At 41.6% G+C, this 14,818-nt stretch overlaps 1 protein-coding gene across 3 annotated transcripts in view; it reads right to left on the bottom strand.

Moving 5' to 3' along the window:
- The window catches only part of TEX15 (testis expressed 15, meiosis and synapsis associated), a 330,325-nt gene that overhangs the window by 261,890 nt on the left and 53,617 nt on the right, over window positions 1–14,818 (bottom strand). For all 3 annotated transcript variants that reach the window (XM_033915922.1, XM_033915913.1, XM_033915932.1), the window contains exon 4: window positions 9,905–10,070. In XM_033915922.1, the coding sequence (XP_033771813.1) occupies window positions 9,905–10,070 (166 nt within the window). The remainder of the gene's footprint in view (window positions 1–9,904; window positions 10,071–14,818) is intronic.

The raw sequence follows: 14,818 nt of genomic DNA, 5'->3' as shown, positions 1-14,818 counted from the left end.
TACTTGGCTTGAAGAAGTGGAGAAACACTCGTCTAGGTGACTATGGAGTTCACTCAGTAAGGGCCCCTTTTACAAAGCCACAGTAGCAATTCTTCTATGGCAAATGCACCAAAGTCCATTCAATTCCTATGGTCTTCAGTGCATTTGCTGTGGCAGAATTGCTATCGCAGCTTTGTAAAAGGAGCCCTAAGGCAGGAACTACTGTCTCTGTGATATGTCTTAAACAAAAACCAGATTGCCGGGGATGCAAAGCATTAACTAATTCAACATGAGTCTGAAGTTGGTTGAATACCACTCTCTCAAGTATGGTAGTTTTGAAAGAAATGGAAGATTTGTTACTGGCCAGTAGTTATTCAGAATAAGAGGATCTGCATTACTTTTTTACAAGGTTGGCTTAAATGCGATCACTCACACCCCAAAAGGAAACTCTGGTTTACAGAAAAACTGAAACTTCTTCGCCTCCAACTACGCTCCTCAGAACATAAATGGCGGAAATCACAATCAATCCTTACCCTACACCAATATAAAGAATTAGAAACCCTTTACAAACACTCAATACAACCCCCCCAAATCATATAACAGCCCATAATACCTCAGCATTATATGCCATAGTTCGATCTCTTCCCCCCTATTCAGAAACAAAAAAACCTTCAACTTCATCCAATCAACCATCACCAACTGACTTGGCTAACTATTTCGACCAAAAAATAAAATATATTTGATCAAACTTCAACAATACCTCATCCTCAAACTACCCAGATCCTCCGAACCAGGATTGCTATCTCTCTTTTAGTACACTATCAAAATTCAAACCTCCTTCTTCAGCTGAGCTGCTGAAAACCATTCAATTTTGAATACCTCGAATAATCCATTAGACAACATTCCACCATTTTTGTTAAAAAAAAACTCTTTTCATTATTTGGTCCTTTCCTCCTAAAAATGATCAACCAAAGTCTCTCAACTAATACTGTTCCAAAATCTTGGAAATCAGCCTTAGTTTTCCCCAAACTTAAAAACCAAAACTTGGATGAAACTCGAAGTTCTAATTATCGACCAACTGCCAATCTACCATTCATCGCTAAACTCACAGAAAAAAAATCATTTTTCACCAGATCTCCAAATTTTTCGAACAAACTAATGCACTACACCCAAACCAAACCAGGTTTCGCTCAAACTATTCAACAGAACTGTCTCTACTTGGCCTTACCACCACCATTTATTACTATCATGACCATAGAAAATCAGTTCTTTTGATATCCTTTGATCTATCGGCTGCCTTTGACACGATTGACCATGAGCTACACCTCAATTGTCTTAAAAACAAAGGAATAACTGATTCAGCTCTTCTTTGCTTCTCCTTCTACTTTGCTGACCAGAATTTCCAAGTTTACTCTAAAGGAACTCCTTCTGCCCCAATATTTAAAACCAAAAGGCTCTGTTCTTTCCCCCCTACTATTCAATATCTTTTTAGCCCCCCCTCCTGACTCTAGCACAATCTATTGGATTCACCCCATTTGCCTATGCTGATGACATTCAACTTCTTTACCCACTCAACCCAGCTAACATTAACAACATCCAAGAAATCAATCTCAAATTAGACAAAATCAGCCTATGGCTTTGAACCAACAGCCTCTCACTAAATGTAGCAAAATCATAAGGGAACTTATTCCCCCTCTAAAAACAACGACTCCTTAATTGGACAAATAACTATCGACTCTCCAAATTGAACCCAAACTTAAACTTCTAGGAACCATCTTTGATAAAGATCTCACTTATCATGACCAAATTAGTTCATTGACCAAAAACTGTTTCTACAAACTTTGCTTAATTCATTCCATAACCTCCATTTTAGAACTCACATCAATCCAAACTCTAATTCACTCATTGATCATTTCACACACAGTCTACTGTAATTCACTATATCATGGAATAACCCAAAAAGAAACCCGTCAATTGCAACTAATTCAAAATACTGCCCCCTTGCTTGCTCAGACAGAACATAGCTACTTGGTTGTCTGTTTGAATCAGCAGTTGTGTGTTACAAATCCAAGAGGAAAATGTTTGAAGCGCATAGTAAACTGCTTGAAGTTCCAGAAGATTTGTGTGAAAATGGAGTTCTTTGTGATACCACTGACCTTGAGTCTGGAGGTGATTGAGATGCGCTCCCCAACCTTTGTTTGAGGCATCTGTGATAATGGTGAGTACAGGCAACAGAGACTGGAAAGGACATCCTTGTTTGAGGGACAGAGAGTGGATCCACCAAGATAAGAAAGCTTTGACCTTAGGTGGTAGAGGAATCAATGTTGCCAGAGACTGCGTGCTCTGAGTCCAGTTGAGCTTGAGATGCCACTGCAGGGGACGCAAGTGCAGCCTGGCATGTGAAACTAGAGAAAGGGATGCATCCATGTGACCTTAGAGGCACAAAACTCCATGTGCTGGAATAGCTGAAGACTGTCCCATTTGATTTTCCAGGATAATTATTGCTTGATGACGATCCTCTGGTAAATAGGCCCTTGCAGAGACCGTGTTGAGTCATGCCCTAATGTACATGAGAATGAACTGGTTGGAGTTTTGCTTTTTCAAAATGATGAACCCCAGTGCTTGTAGAAGAGTGCACTGGGGCTTGATGGTTAGAAGCAAATGCTCCCTGGTTGTGCTACTAGGAGCCAGTCGTCCAGGTAAGGGAATACCATGTGGTGATTTCTTCTGAGGTTGTCTGCTACCACCACCAAATACTTTGTGAAGACATGTGGTGCTGATGAAAGGTCAAAAGCTAGAACTTTGTACTGGTAATGTTTGTTGAGGAATAGAAATCTGAGAAATTTCCAGTAGGAAGGATGAATAACGTATGAGTGTATGCATCTTTGAGGTCCAAGGATGAAGATGAAGTATTGCTGGAAGTTAAATCATGCAAAATTTTTCTTTTTTTGAGGTACTTATAGAGGGAACAGAGGTCGAGTATAAGATGGAGATCATGCATCTTCTTAGGAAGTAGGAAAAATCTGGAATAGAATCCTGCTGTTGCTTGAGGACCTCCTTTATAGCATTGTTCTGAAGCAACAAATGTCTTTTGTTAATTGAGGGATGTGATGATGTGGAATAGTGGTAAAAGATAAGAGTGGGGATGGTTTGGAAGGAAATTGAGGGAGTATCCTTGAGAAATGATCGTGAGAACCCAAGTGTCTGTTGTGATGATTAGAGGGTCAAAAAGTAGGAGCTGGTTTGAGTGGAGGAAGTTGGGTAGCTGACGGCTGTTTACGGTCTTGTGGATGTTGCTTTTAAGCAAAGGAGGTAGATTGAGACCTCATAGGAGCGGTCCTGGTGTAAGGTGTGAAATGCCTCTGAGAATAGTACTGTTGGAAAAATTGTTGATGGTCTGATGTGCGATAAGACAAAACAGTCGAAGATCTGTGATAAGGCTGAGACTGATCCTGAGGATGTGCGGAGAGCTCCCACATGGCTGTAGAGTCTTCCATGAGCTGCGACATTGTGGCTTTCACTTTTTCGCCAAAAAGGCTAACTCCCAAACATGGGACATCAATCAGCTAGCTGGTCATGAGGGTCTAGCTGAAGGTCTGAGGCTTTGAGCCAGGCTGTGTGATGAGCTGCAAAAGCAACTACAGAAATCCAAGAATGCATGTCAATGGCATCATTGTTAGTCTTTATTAAATGGAAAGTTGACTCTTGTAATGCCAAAAAGAGGTTTGGAATTTTCTCTAAAGAAATCTCATCCAATTACTGTAGAATGGAATGTTGAAAATATAAAATTTGTAGTTGATGGGCCATGATTTTTAAATGTAAGTATGGATCCCTAATAGACCTTTCATCCGACGGAATCAAGGAAACAATAATCTTTCCCAGGAGGTGAGTTGGATTGAGACTTTGAGGATTTTGATTTTTGAATAGCAAACTGTGGTACTATGGAATAATGCGATAGCTGTTGTAAATCATGTCTGGGCGCTTTTTCAACTCTGTATTTGAGTTCTAACTGCCTGGAACTCATAGAAGCAGATTGCGGCTTCTGTCAATTAGCAAGCTGTAGATCCTGTAGAACCTGATGGGCTGGAAGTGCTATGAAACCTCTGGAAGGAGTTTGGCAAGACTGAAAGATTGTTTGAAAATCCTTTTTAGTAGGCAGTGTGACTGACTAGTTAAGATTTAGCAGGGTATAAACCTTTTGAAGAAATATGAGATACAAATATTCTTCCGGTTGATCTTGTTGCAGCAATGTCTGTGCTTGGGAAGAAGTGTCAACATCTAGAAGCAGATTCCAGTGTCATACCAATCTTGTGTAGGAGACGTCTGTTGCTGAGGCGAAAGACAAAGTGATGTACGGGGCGACCAAGCCATATTTGTAGGTTTGGAGAAAGGCTCTGGGCATAAAGGATTTGGAGTTGGACACTCTTCTATGCAGTCAGGGCACTGCTTAAGATACACTGAAGTAGCTGGAGAGGGAGAGGGCTGGTGTAGAAGAGCAGCACTATCCCTCAAACCCTTGCAATAGTGAGAAAAAGTTCACTACCATAGCCACAGAACTTTGAACCTGTGGGAGTTACTGTGGGAAGCAAGTTAGGCATACATAATTGTTTTGCAACTGTAGGGCTATCAAAAATACTAGTGGAAACAGTGGCCTTTTAGCTCCTGTTTTTTTAATAAAAGAAATTAAAGCTTTACCTTCCAAATCCTGTGCTGTCTCAGATGAGGACTGCGAGACAGTAACTGCCCACAGGAGGCCTCCCTGTATTATCTTTCAACATTGAAGCAGGCGCGGGCTGTTTCTACTGGCCTTGCGCTAGCTTCATGCAAACCGGCGGGAGAGGTGTTCTGCAAGCCTTCAGAGTCGGCTGTTTCTTCTTTGTGCTTTTTCTCCTACAGCAGCAAAGGATTCCCTCCCCCGTCAGTACTTGACTTGGGTCCTGAGGGGAAGGAGCCATTGGTGAGGAGTGCTGCGTCGGGGATTTTCTGGTGCCAGAGGCATGAAGTGCTGTTAAAAAGGAGATCCAGTCCTTGAAGAAAAAAATTCTTCGTGGTCCTAGCAACAGCCCAATTTCAGAGGTTGCCGGTTAAAGTAAAAATAAAAAATCCCGGCAGTGTTGCCTTGAGTTGGAGAATTTGGAGTTTGTGTGTGGGGGTGGGGGTGGGGGTGGTTAAAGAAGCAAATGTCCTTTTCCCTCTTTTTTTTTTTTTTTTTTTAAATAAGAATAAAACAATTATGAATGAATGAAATTAGGGTTTTTTTTCAAACCTGACTGAAGAGGCAAGAGATAGGGAAAGCTGCGACCTGAATGGCATCAGTCCAAGAAAAAATTCACAGCTGAGGGGTGCAAAATTTAGAGGAATGGTCAAATGCCAGGCAACTAAAATTCAAAGCAAAGAAATGCAGAGTAATGCATTTGGGGATTAATAATCGGAAGGAACTGTATATGCTGGAAGGTGAGAATCTGATATGCACAGATGGGGAGAGGGACATTGGGGTGATAGTGTCCGAAGATCTAAAGGTGAAAAAAACAGTGTGATAAGGCAGTGGCTGCTGCCAGAAGGATGCTGGGCTGTATAAAGAGAGGCGTAGCCAGTAGCAGGAAGAAGGTGCTGATGCCCCTATACAGGTTGTTGGAGTATTGTGTTCAGTTTTGGAGACCGTATCTGGTGAAGGACGTAAGAAGACTGAAGCGGTCCAGAGGAGGGCGACTAAAATGATAGGAGCCTTGCGCCAGAAGACTGTAGGGGTGTTTCCGTATTCACAACTGTAGGTTAGGCCTCTCTGATGTCATCAAAGCCTGAACCATTGTCAAGAAATCTTTCTGCTGAACAAGAGATTTTTCCAGCATGAATTGCAAGAAGAAAGAAGTACACTGCTTTGCTGTTTCTGCCTGATGCATTATGGGTATAAGCCAGAATGTTACTATGCAAGGACATCTATCTGTGCCTTCATAATGGGACGGTGTGAGTCTTGGAGAAATTATCCTGTTCTTATCTGTCTAACGGCCCTGGGTCTACCAGCCTATATGATACTTTCCACAGAAAGGCTATTCATCCAAGTTCTGTTTCTGGATTGGTCCGAGGAAGTCATCTGATGAGATCCAAGAAAGAAGGTGCTAATTAATTAATTAGTTAGTCTGTGATAAGGTGCAGGGAAGCTCACATCTTCTCACAGGTGTTCTATATGTAACCTTTTCCTTTTAATAATTAGACCTGTAAGTTACCTCGTGTGACTCTCTGCTTAAGAGAGAGAAATTCGGACTTTTTAAACAGCTCTGAATTCAGCACTAAACGGGACTTGTTTGCTGATGATTTATAGCCTCACCAAGGATTGTCAACACGTGTACCTTTAACAACAGATTTTTGACGTCTTCCAAAGCTAACAAGAAGGTTTCCCTTCCACCTAATTTTGCCTGAGCGGCTGATCCTAAGGTGAGAATACGGAATTTACACTCTTATCAGCTGGGTTAGATAAGGATCAAATTGTGATAGGACAAGGGTTGTAAAGCTCTATTGGTGATAATATAATCATTTGCTAATCAGGAATTATTATTATTATAAGGAATTGTTTAGTGTGTGTGTAACAAGTAGAATTATTTAATTGTCTAACAATTAGATTGTGATAATTATGTACTGAGTTTCATTTGTGTAATCAGATATTTTGTGAACAATATTTAGATTTTGCAGCTGGCTTGTGAATTATATTTTTCTATTTTCATAATAAAGATATTTCTCATTAGCCTGGGTTTTGTGTCGTATAAATAGACCATGATATTTGGACCTGGATAAGAGTTTATGGTTTTCCCTAGACAACACTAACAGATGTGATTTGTTCATGCAACTGTTTAGTATCTACCATAAATCTTACTACAAGATGTACGAGGAGAGACTGGAAGCCCTGAATATGTATACCCTAGAGGAAAGGAGGGACAGGAGAGATATGATTCAGACGTTCAAATACTTGAAGGGTATTAACGTGGAACAAAATTTTTTACAGAGAAAGGAAAATGGTAAAACCAGACGACATAATTTGAGGTTATGGGGTGATAGATTTAAGAGCAATGTTAGGAAATTCTACTTTACGGAGAGGGTTGTGGATGCCAGGAATGCGCTTCCGAGAGAGGTGGTGGAGAGGAAAACGGTGATGGAGTTCAAAGAAGCGTGGGATGAACACAAAGGATCAAGAATCAGAAAATAATATTAAATATTGAACTAAGGCCAATACTGGGCAGACTTGCACAGTCTGTGTCTGTATATGGCTGTTTGGGGGAGGATGGGCTGGGGGGGCTTCAATGGCTGGGAGGGTGTAGATGGGCTGGAGTAGGTTTTGACGGAGATTTTGGCAGTTGGAACCCAAGCACAGTATCAGGTAGAGAGCTTTAGATTCTTGCCCAGAAATAGCTAAGAAGAAAAAATTTAAAAAAATTTAAATTGAATCAGGTTGGGAAGACTGGATGGACCATTCAGGTCTTTATCTGCCATCATCTACTATGTTACTATGTATGTGGAGCTTGAGAGGCAAGGTGTCTGCTCATGCTTAGTAGTAAAAAAAAAAAACCAACCACCTACTGTATCTAAGGGAGAGCACCGGCATGCAGGCTCATTCAGAGGACTTCACCAGCAAGTGTGCCTGCATTTCCCCTGCTTGTCTCTGGGAAAGGGTGGTAGATGCATGGAACAGTCTCCTGGAAGAAGTGGTGGAGACAGAGACTGTGTCTGAATTCAAGAAGGCGTGGGAATTTCTTAAAGAGAGGTGAAAAGATAATGGTTACTGTGGATGGACAAACTAGATGGGCCATTTGGCCTTTATCTGCCATCATGTTTCTATGTTCAATTCATGCTGGCCCGGGCCTCCAGTCCAAGGAACAGCTGTGTGCAGCACTTCCATCTGTGGAGCCCAGTGATAGAGCAATGCACGCTGAAGACTAAGCATATGCATCCTTGCCCAAAGGACCACATCAATGGAGGCCACCATGGACCCCAGGACATGGAGATAGTCCCACATAGATGGAGCTGCTTTGTCCATAAGACAAGAAATCTGAGAACACAGCTTCTGTCTGCATGCCTAGAGAATGAAATGGTAAAAAAAAAAAATTGTTCCCATCTCCACCCCATTCCTGTGAGCTTGGTCCCTGTCCCCACCCCGTCCCCATGAGCTCAGTCCCCGACCCCGCCCTGTCCTCGCAAACCGTCTGATCTCATCTGCACAAGCCTTGAATAGTTATATTGAACTTATTTTATTAAACTATAAAAAGAAACAATATTCTGTACAACTTGTCATTTTATAAACACAAAATACAGAGCAAAGATCAACAATACCTTTGTCTCCCCTCCCCTTCACAAATATCCCCTACACTATCGATAAAACTGTATATCTTATTTGAAAATCTGTTTTATTGTAAACAAGAGAAATCACAACAGCCAACCAAGGTAACAAAGCAAGAACAAATATCAACACCTATCCCAATCCCAAACCCCCACCCCACAAACCCCTCCCCACCCTCAGAAATGCATTAGACAACCCAAAGAACTGTCCAGAAATCACAAATTTCCAAATCAAAGTATTCAGAATCTGACTGCGGCCTCTCAGAGTCAGACCATTCAAATAAGGAGTCCACACTTGTAGAAAAGCTTTACGTTGCCTCTGAGAACCTGCTACAGCTCTCGCCTCCCATCGCATCAAGGTATGTAGTTTATTCCTCCAATACGGAAGGAGGTTGATCAGACAACCAAGGGTTCATAATACATTTTTTTACCCACCATATAACATTTTTCTCAAAAACAATTGGTTCCCGAGCTGGATGCTCCCAGGCGCCGAGACAGTAACGACCATTGTTCAAAATAGAACCCAAAAAAGCAACCACCTCCCACCAGAAATCTTTAATCATGGAACACGCCCACACACCACGTACACAGGAATTCACCGCTTTATGACATTTTATACACAACCGTATGTTTATACACCCCATATGATAAGCCTGGTTTTGGGGGACATAAGCACGCAACATGGTACCGTAATGACTCTCTTGCAGTTCTGCACTTCCTACCACTCCCGGTACCCCCTTAAGGGCCCTCAGTAGAATTGGTAATGTCAATTTCCAGCTAAGATCCCTCAGCCAATGCTGAAATTCCCAGGAGATTGTAATTGAAGCAAGCCCTTATGAAAATAGGAAACTGAAATACCAGTCTCTGCGGGTGCCTCTAGAAATTCCTCAACTTCTTCAATTTCTCTTTCTTTTTTAAGATTCCCCTGAGGAAGGCATTTTTGGATACTGAAACTAGGATCCTTATTGGGACAGACTATTATTTGGATATTTTCATTGGACATCTTGCTTGCCTTTTTTTGTGTGGATTTAAGTTTTGGAGGGCTCACCATACAACATAAAGGGGGTATAGCAAGATGTGTACCTGGGACCTTTTATGTCTGCAGTGCTCCCTAGGGTGCCCCATTACTCTACTAAGATGTCTGTGTGGCCAGCCTGCTAAGAATGTTGACCCCCCCCTCCTATATCCCAATGGCTGGTTTTTGCATATTTTTAATTTGGACTATTTCCCCCCCCAAAAAAAATGGTTAAAAAAAAAATAGATGCACTAAGGACAAACACATCTAGGAATTGGCCAGTTTTTTAAAAAAAAGTCTTTTCTGGTTTGAAAATGATAATTTTCTGTAGATTTTTCCCCACAAAATCATATTTAGACATCATATTGAAAATGTCCCTCCACATCACATAACAGCAGTCAGTCTCACCCTATTTACTTCAATATGGTTAACTGGCATGCTATATTGAAGGGAAAATCAACAATGCACAATAAGAGAGCAACATAGGCATTTATTTTACTAACACAATTAAAGGAAGTTTTATTTAATTTTGAAGTTATTTCTTTCCTCTAATTTTCTAGCCAAAATTACCATTTATACAATTACCTTTTTGTAGCATATTTTTTTTCCAGATCATCGTTGCAAACAAGTTTCATATCACCAAAATGCCATGAAGACTGCAAATCATAGCTTATGTCAAGCCTTGATTCTTCTAATGCATAATTCATTTCAATGTACTCCCTTCTATCTGTGTTGCAAGGTGCCAAACATACTGGAAGACAAACATATAGGAAAAAGATGTATCCATAATACAGCAGGTAACTCAATGCCTGACAGCAATGCAGTTCTATTACATATTGTAATGCAAAGGCCTCAGTTTTCCTTATGTGCCAGCCTATGAACTTGCTCAGAATGCCAGCACAGAGAAACTCGGTGATGGAGCACAACATTGCTGCATTGGAGAAGGCCAGCCATAAGGGGGCAAACAATGGAGAGGGAGCTGATTCAGTGGTGGAACTGATGCTAGGAAAGGGAGGAATGGTGGGGAAGAAAGAGGGTAAGTCAAGAGAACAGAAGTAGGTGAAGGAGATAAGAGGCAGGGGCAAATGTTGGGGTACCTGTCTCTGCTAGACTCTTATGGCCTGCATCAGCCTCTGTTGGAGAGAAGATAATGGGCTTGATGGACCTTGGTATGCGTCAGCATGGTTTAGCTTATTTTTAGAAGGTACAGCAGGAAGTAGATACTGAGAAAGGCAGAGACTGACACTGGAGAAATGGTAGGAAGCAGATACTTGGGAAGAAAGAAAAGGCTGATGATGGTATGGGGTAAGAATTAAAAAATGAGAAATGAAATAGAAATAGACCAAAAAGATGTGAGACCAAAAAATGGAAGAAGACAGAAAATATGAAGTGTAGGGATAAATGAAGGAGCCAGGGTAGATGAGGAAGAGAATACCAGGGAAGCAGCACATCCTTGGAGGGGGGAGATGAAAGGGGCACATGAGAAGGAGGGGAGAAATAGAAGACTAGTAGAGACCAGGAAGAAAGCTATGTGGAGAGCTGAGAAAGGAGAATTTAAAGAGATGAATAATATGTTCTCCTGTTAGACCCAGCTATGGTAAAAAAGGAAATATATACAATATATTTTATTTTTATTTTATTGTAACCCATTCTGAGCTTCTGGGGAGGACGGGCTATAAAAATGAACAAATAAATAAATAAAAGAACAAAAACAGAATGGAATATGAAGAAATACAAGATAAAGTATGGATATGTAAGAGAGACAAAAATGATAACAAGGGTAGGTCAGAGAGATAAAAGATGCAGCAGAGGGTAAAAAGAAAGAAGAAATGGCAATGAGGGGAAGAAAGGTGTTAGCTGATAGAACAATGGAAAAGAAATTAGATCCAGAAAAGAAGGAGAAGAAAAGACCCAATATGAAGGGCAGAAAGAGGGAGCCAGCAAACACAATAGAGATGGTAAACTCTGCATGAAGAACAGCCAAATCCAAAGGAAAAAAGCAGAGCATGCCTTGTCTTCAAAAACCCTCATTATTAGCAACCAATAATAAAATCCATGTATGTATGTCCCTCAAATTTCCACATTTACATTTTGTATTCTTATTTTAAAGTTTATTCTTTTTTTGTTATGATGTCTATGCCACATGGTACTGTATAATTATTATATACTAGTGTTTAAGCCCATTACATTAACGGATGCTAGAGTAGATGTCTGTCTGTCTTGTCTGTGTTTTTTTTTTCTTTGTCTCTCTCTCCTTGGACGCTGCCTGTCTGTCTGTCATTTTTTCTGTCTGTGTCTCTCCCTATGTCCTTAGTGCCTCAGTGCCTCCTTCCTATGTCCTTAGTGTCCCTAGTGCCTCCTTCCCATGTCCTTAGTACCCCTTCCTACGTCCTTAGTGCCCCCAGTGCCTCCTTCCCATGTCCTTAGTACCCCTTCCTACATCCTTAGTGCCCCCAGTGCCTCCTTCCCGTGTCCTTAGTGCCCCCAGTGCCTCTGTCCTGTCTTTAGTGCCCCAGTACCTCTGTCCTGTGTCCTTAGTGCCCCAATGCTTGCATACTGTGTCCTTATGCCCCCAGTGCCTGCGTACTGTGTCCTTAGTGCCCCCAGTGCCTCTGTCCTGCTTAGTGCCCCTTTCTATGTCCTTAGAGCCCCCAGTGCCTCCTTCCTATGTCCCCATCACTATCTTCCAGACTTTGTCCCACCTTACCCCGATGCCAGCCAGCCTGCCTCCCTCCCTCCCATCCCCCTGGACAGCCCCCATTTCCATTTAAACACCCCCCCCCCGCCACTACCGCCGCCGTGCAGCCGACCCCACTGATCCTCCCATCTGACCCTCCCAACGCTAGACGGCTGACAAACCTCCCGCCTCCAGCAGCGTCCGAGACACAGTAAACACGCTGCTTCGCAGCCTTCTACTGCCCTAATTTCCTCTGCCGTGTCTCTGATGATGTCATCAGGGACGTGGTAGAGGAAATCAGGCCAGTAGAAGGACGCAAAGCAGCGTGTTTACTGTGTCTCGGACGCTGCTGGAGCTGGGAGGTTTGTGTTCGTCTCGCGGTGGGAGGTTCGGCTGGGAGGGTCAATGGGGGTTTCGGGTGTGTCTGGTAGGGTCGGCGCCGGGAGTCGCGGCATGTTACCTGCCGGCGGTCGTATTTCCTAGAATAGAACTCTAAGCGCACATGCGCACTCTTACATGCCACAGACATACAGATCAGGGAACACGCAGATAAAAGTGCGCGCTTAGCATTTTATTATAGTAGATTATAGGACTCCTGATGCAGGCACTTTAGCCGAAACACAGTCTATGTCGAGCCCATGACTTTTCACATGCTTTCGTGATTGATAAGACTGTTCTATATGAATTTTATTATTGGTTGCTAATAAAGAGAGTTTTGAAGACCGGGCACACTCTGCTTTTTTTTCCTTTAGATTGGGTAGAAAGAGAGAGACAGATGATCGAGGATGGTGGGGTAAGAAAGCACAGTTACTTACAGTAACAGGTGTTATTCAGGGACAGCAGGCAGATATTCTCATATGTGGATGGCGTCATCCACGGAGCCCCGCTAGGGATAGCTTTACAAGTGCATTGCCGCTTTAAGAACTTGAGAAAGTTCATGAACTGCCCCACACCGCGCATGTGTGAATGTCTTCTTGCCTTATGTCACTCGCAGCACCTCAGTTCGGTAAGCAAGCTAAGAAGCAAACCAGGGGAGGTGGGTGGGTTGTGAGAATATCTGCCTGCTGACCCTGGATAACACCTGTTACAGTAAGTAACTGTGCTTTATCCCAGGACAAGCGGGCAGCATATTCTCAACACTTTCCCAAATTTTTAGGGAACATTTACTAAAAGGATTATTTATATTTGTTAAATCTTTTTCTCCCAGCCATGGTAAGTATTTCAGTTTTCTTATACCATCTTTCCAATCTAACATTGCTTGTTCTACCTTTACCCACAGCTTAGAAGGAGATGAATGCTATTCAACTATTGCTCTCAGCTGTGCTGCTTTATAATAATTTTCCAGAGAAGGTAAACCTAATCCTCCTTCCGTCTTGGACTTAAACATTGATTGCTTTCTGACCCTTGGTCTTTTTCCTCCCCATAAGAATCTCAATATCATTTTATTCCACTTTTGGAAAGACTGTTTTGGAATTTCTATCGGTAATGCTTGAAATAAATAGAGAAACCTAGGGAGAATCATCATCTTAACCACTTCCATACATCCTAACCAAGAGATGTAAATCTTTCTGAATATCCTTTACCAATGGTATATAGTTTTGTTGGAACAAAGATGTTGAGTCTGCTCCTAAAATTATTCCCAGATAACGAATCGGGCCTTTTACCCATCTCAAGGGTACTGCTCTTTGTAATTCCGTAATCCTCTCTATTGATGCTGAAATATTCATCACTTCCGTCTTATTTAAGTTTGCTTTAAACCCTGATAATTGGCCGTATTCACTCATAATATCTGTAAGGGTAATTAATGTCTTTTCAGATGCCTCAACAATAGCTAGTATGTCATCCGCAAACAAAGACAACTTTTACTCTTCACCTGCCACCCTCTAGCCTTTTACCTATTGGGGACTATCTGATTTTCTGTGCTAAAGGCTCAATGGTTAATGCAAAAATCAAGGGGGACAACGGGCAGTCCTGCCTTGTCCCTCTTTGAAGTTCAAATGTAGAGGAATAGGTTCCATTTATTTTAACGCATGCTAATGGACTATTGTATAATGTAAATATCCAATCCCTATATCTATGCACTAATACTGCGTCCATAAATCTCCATTCGACTCGGTCAAATGCTTTTTCAGCATCGACCGAGACTGCCACCCATCCTACTTTGTTTCTCTTAGCCCTCCATACCAAATCTAACACTTTCCTAATCCCATCAGAAGCTTGTCTCCCAGTGATAAAGCCTACCTGGTCTGGATGGATAAGTGACGGCATATATAATGCCAATCTATTAGCAAGGACCCTAGTCATAATTTTTGTATCTATTCCCAATAAAGAAATAGGTCTATAACTAGCACAATAAGTATTTTCTTTCCATGTTTTAGGTAATATTGCAATTCCTGCCAATCTCATATAATATGGTACTTGTTTTCTATTTTTTAAATTATTAAATAGCTTAGCTAAGAGAGGAGTTACATAAGATATAAACTTTTTAAAAAATATTCCTGTGAATCCATCCATTCCTGGAGATTTGCCTGATTTAATTTGATGTATCACTCCTCGTATTTCATCTTCCGTTATGTCTTCCTCCAATCTCTGAATCTCTGATTCTTGAAGCTTATTGAGTTTTAACTGAGACAAGTATTGTGTCAGGGATGTTTCCTGTCCCTGATATTCTGATGTATATAGTTTCTTATAAAATTCCAGAAATCTAACATGGATCTCCTTCTCTTTTGTTAAAAAATCACCAGGTTCAGATCGTATGCCCATAAAGCACAGTTACTTACTGTAACAGTTGTTATCCAGGGACAGCAGGCAGATATTCTCAC

Source organism: Geotrypetes seraphini, chromosome 1 (assembly GCF_902459505.1).
Source record: "Geotrypetes seraphini chromosome 1, aGeoSer1.1, whole genome shotgun sequence".
Classification (NCBI taxonomy): domain Eukaryota; kingdom Metazoa; phylum Chordata; class Amphibia; order Gymnophiona; family Dermophiidae; genus Geotrypetes; species Geotrypetes seraphini.
Note: the sequence above shows the minus strand (reverse complement) of the source record. Positions and strands in the feature narration are given on the sequence as shown.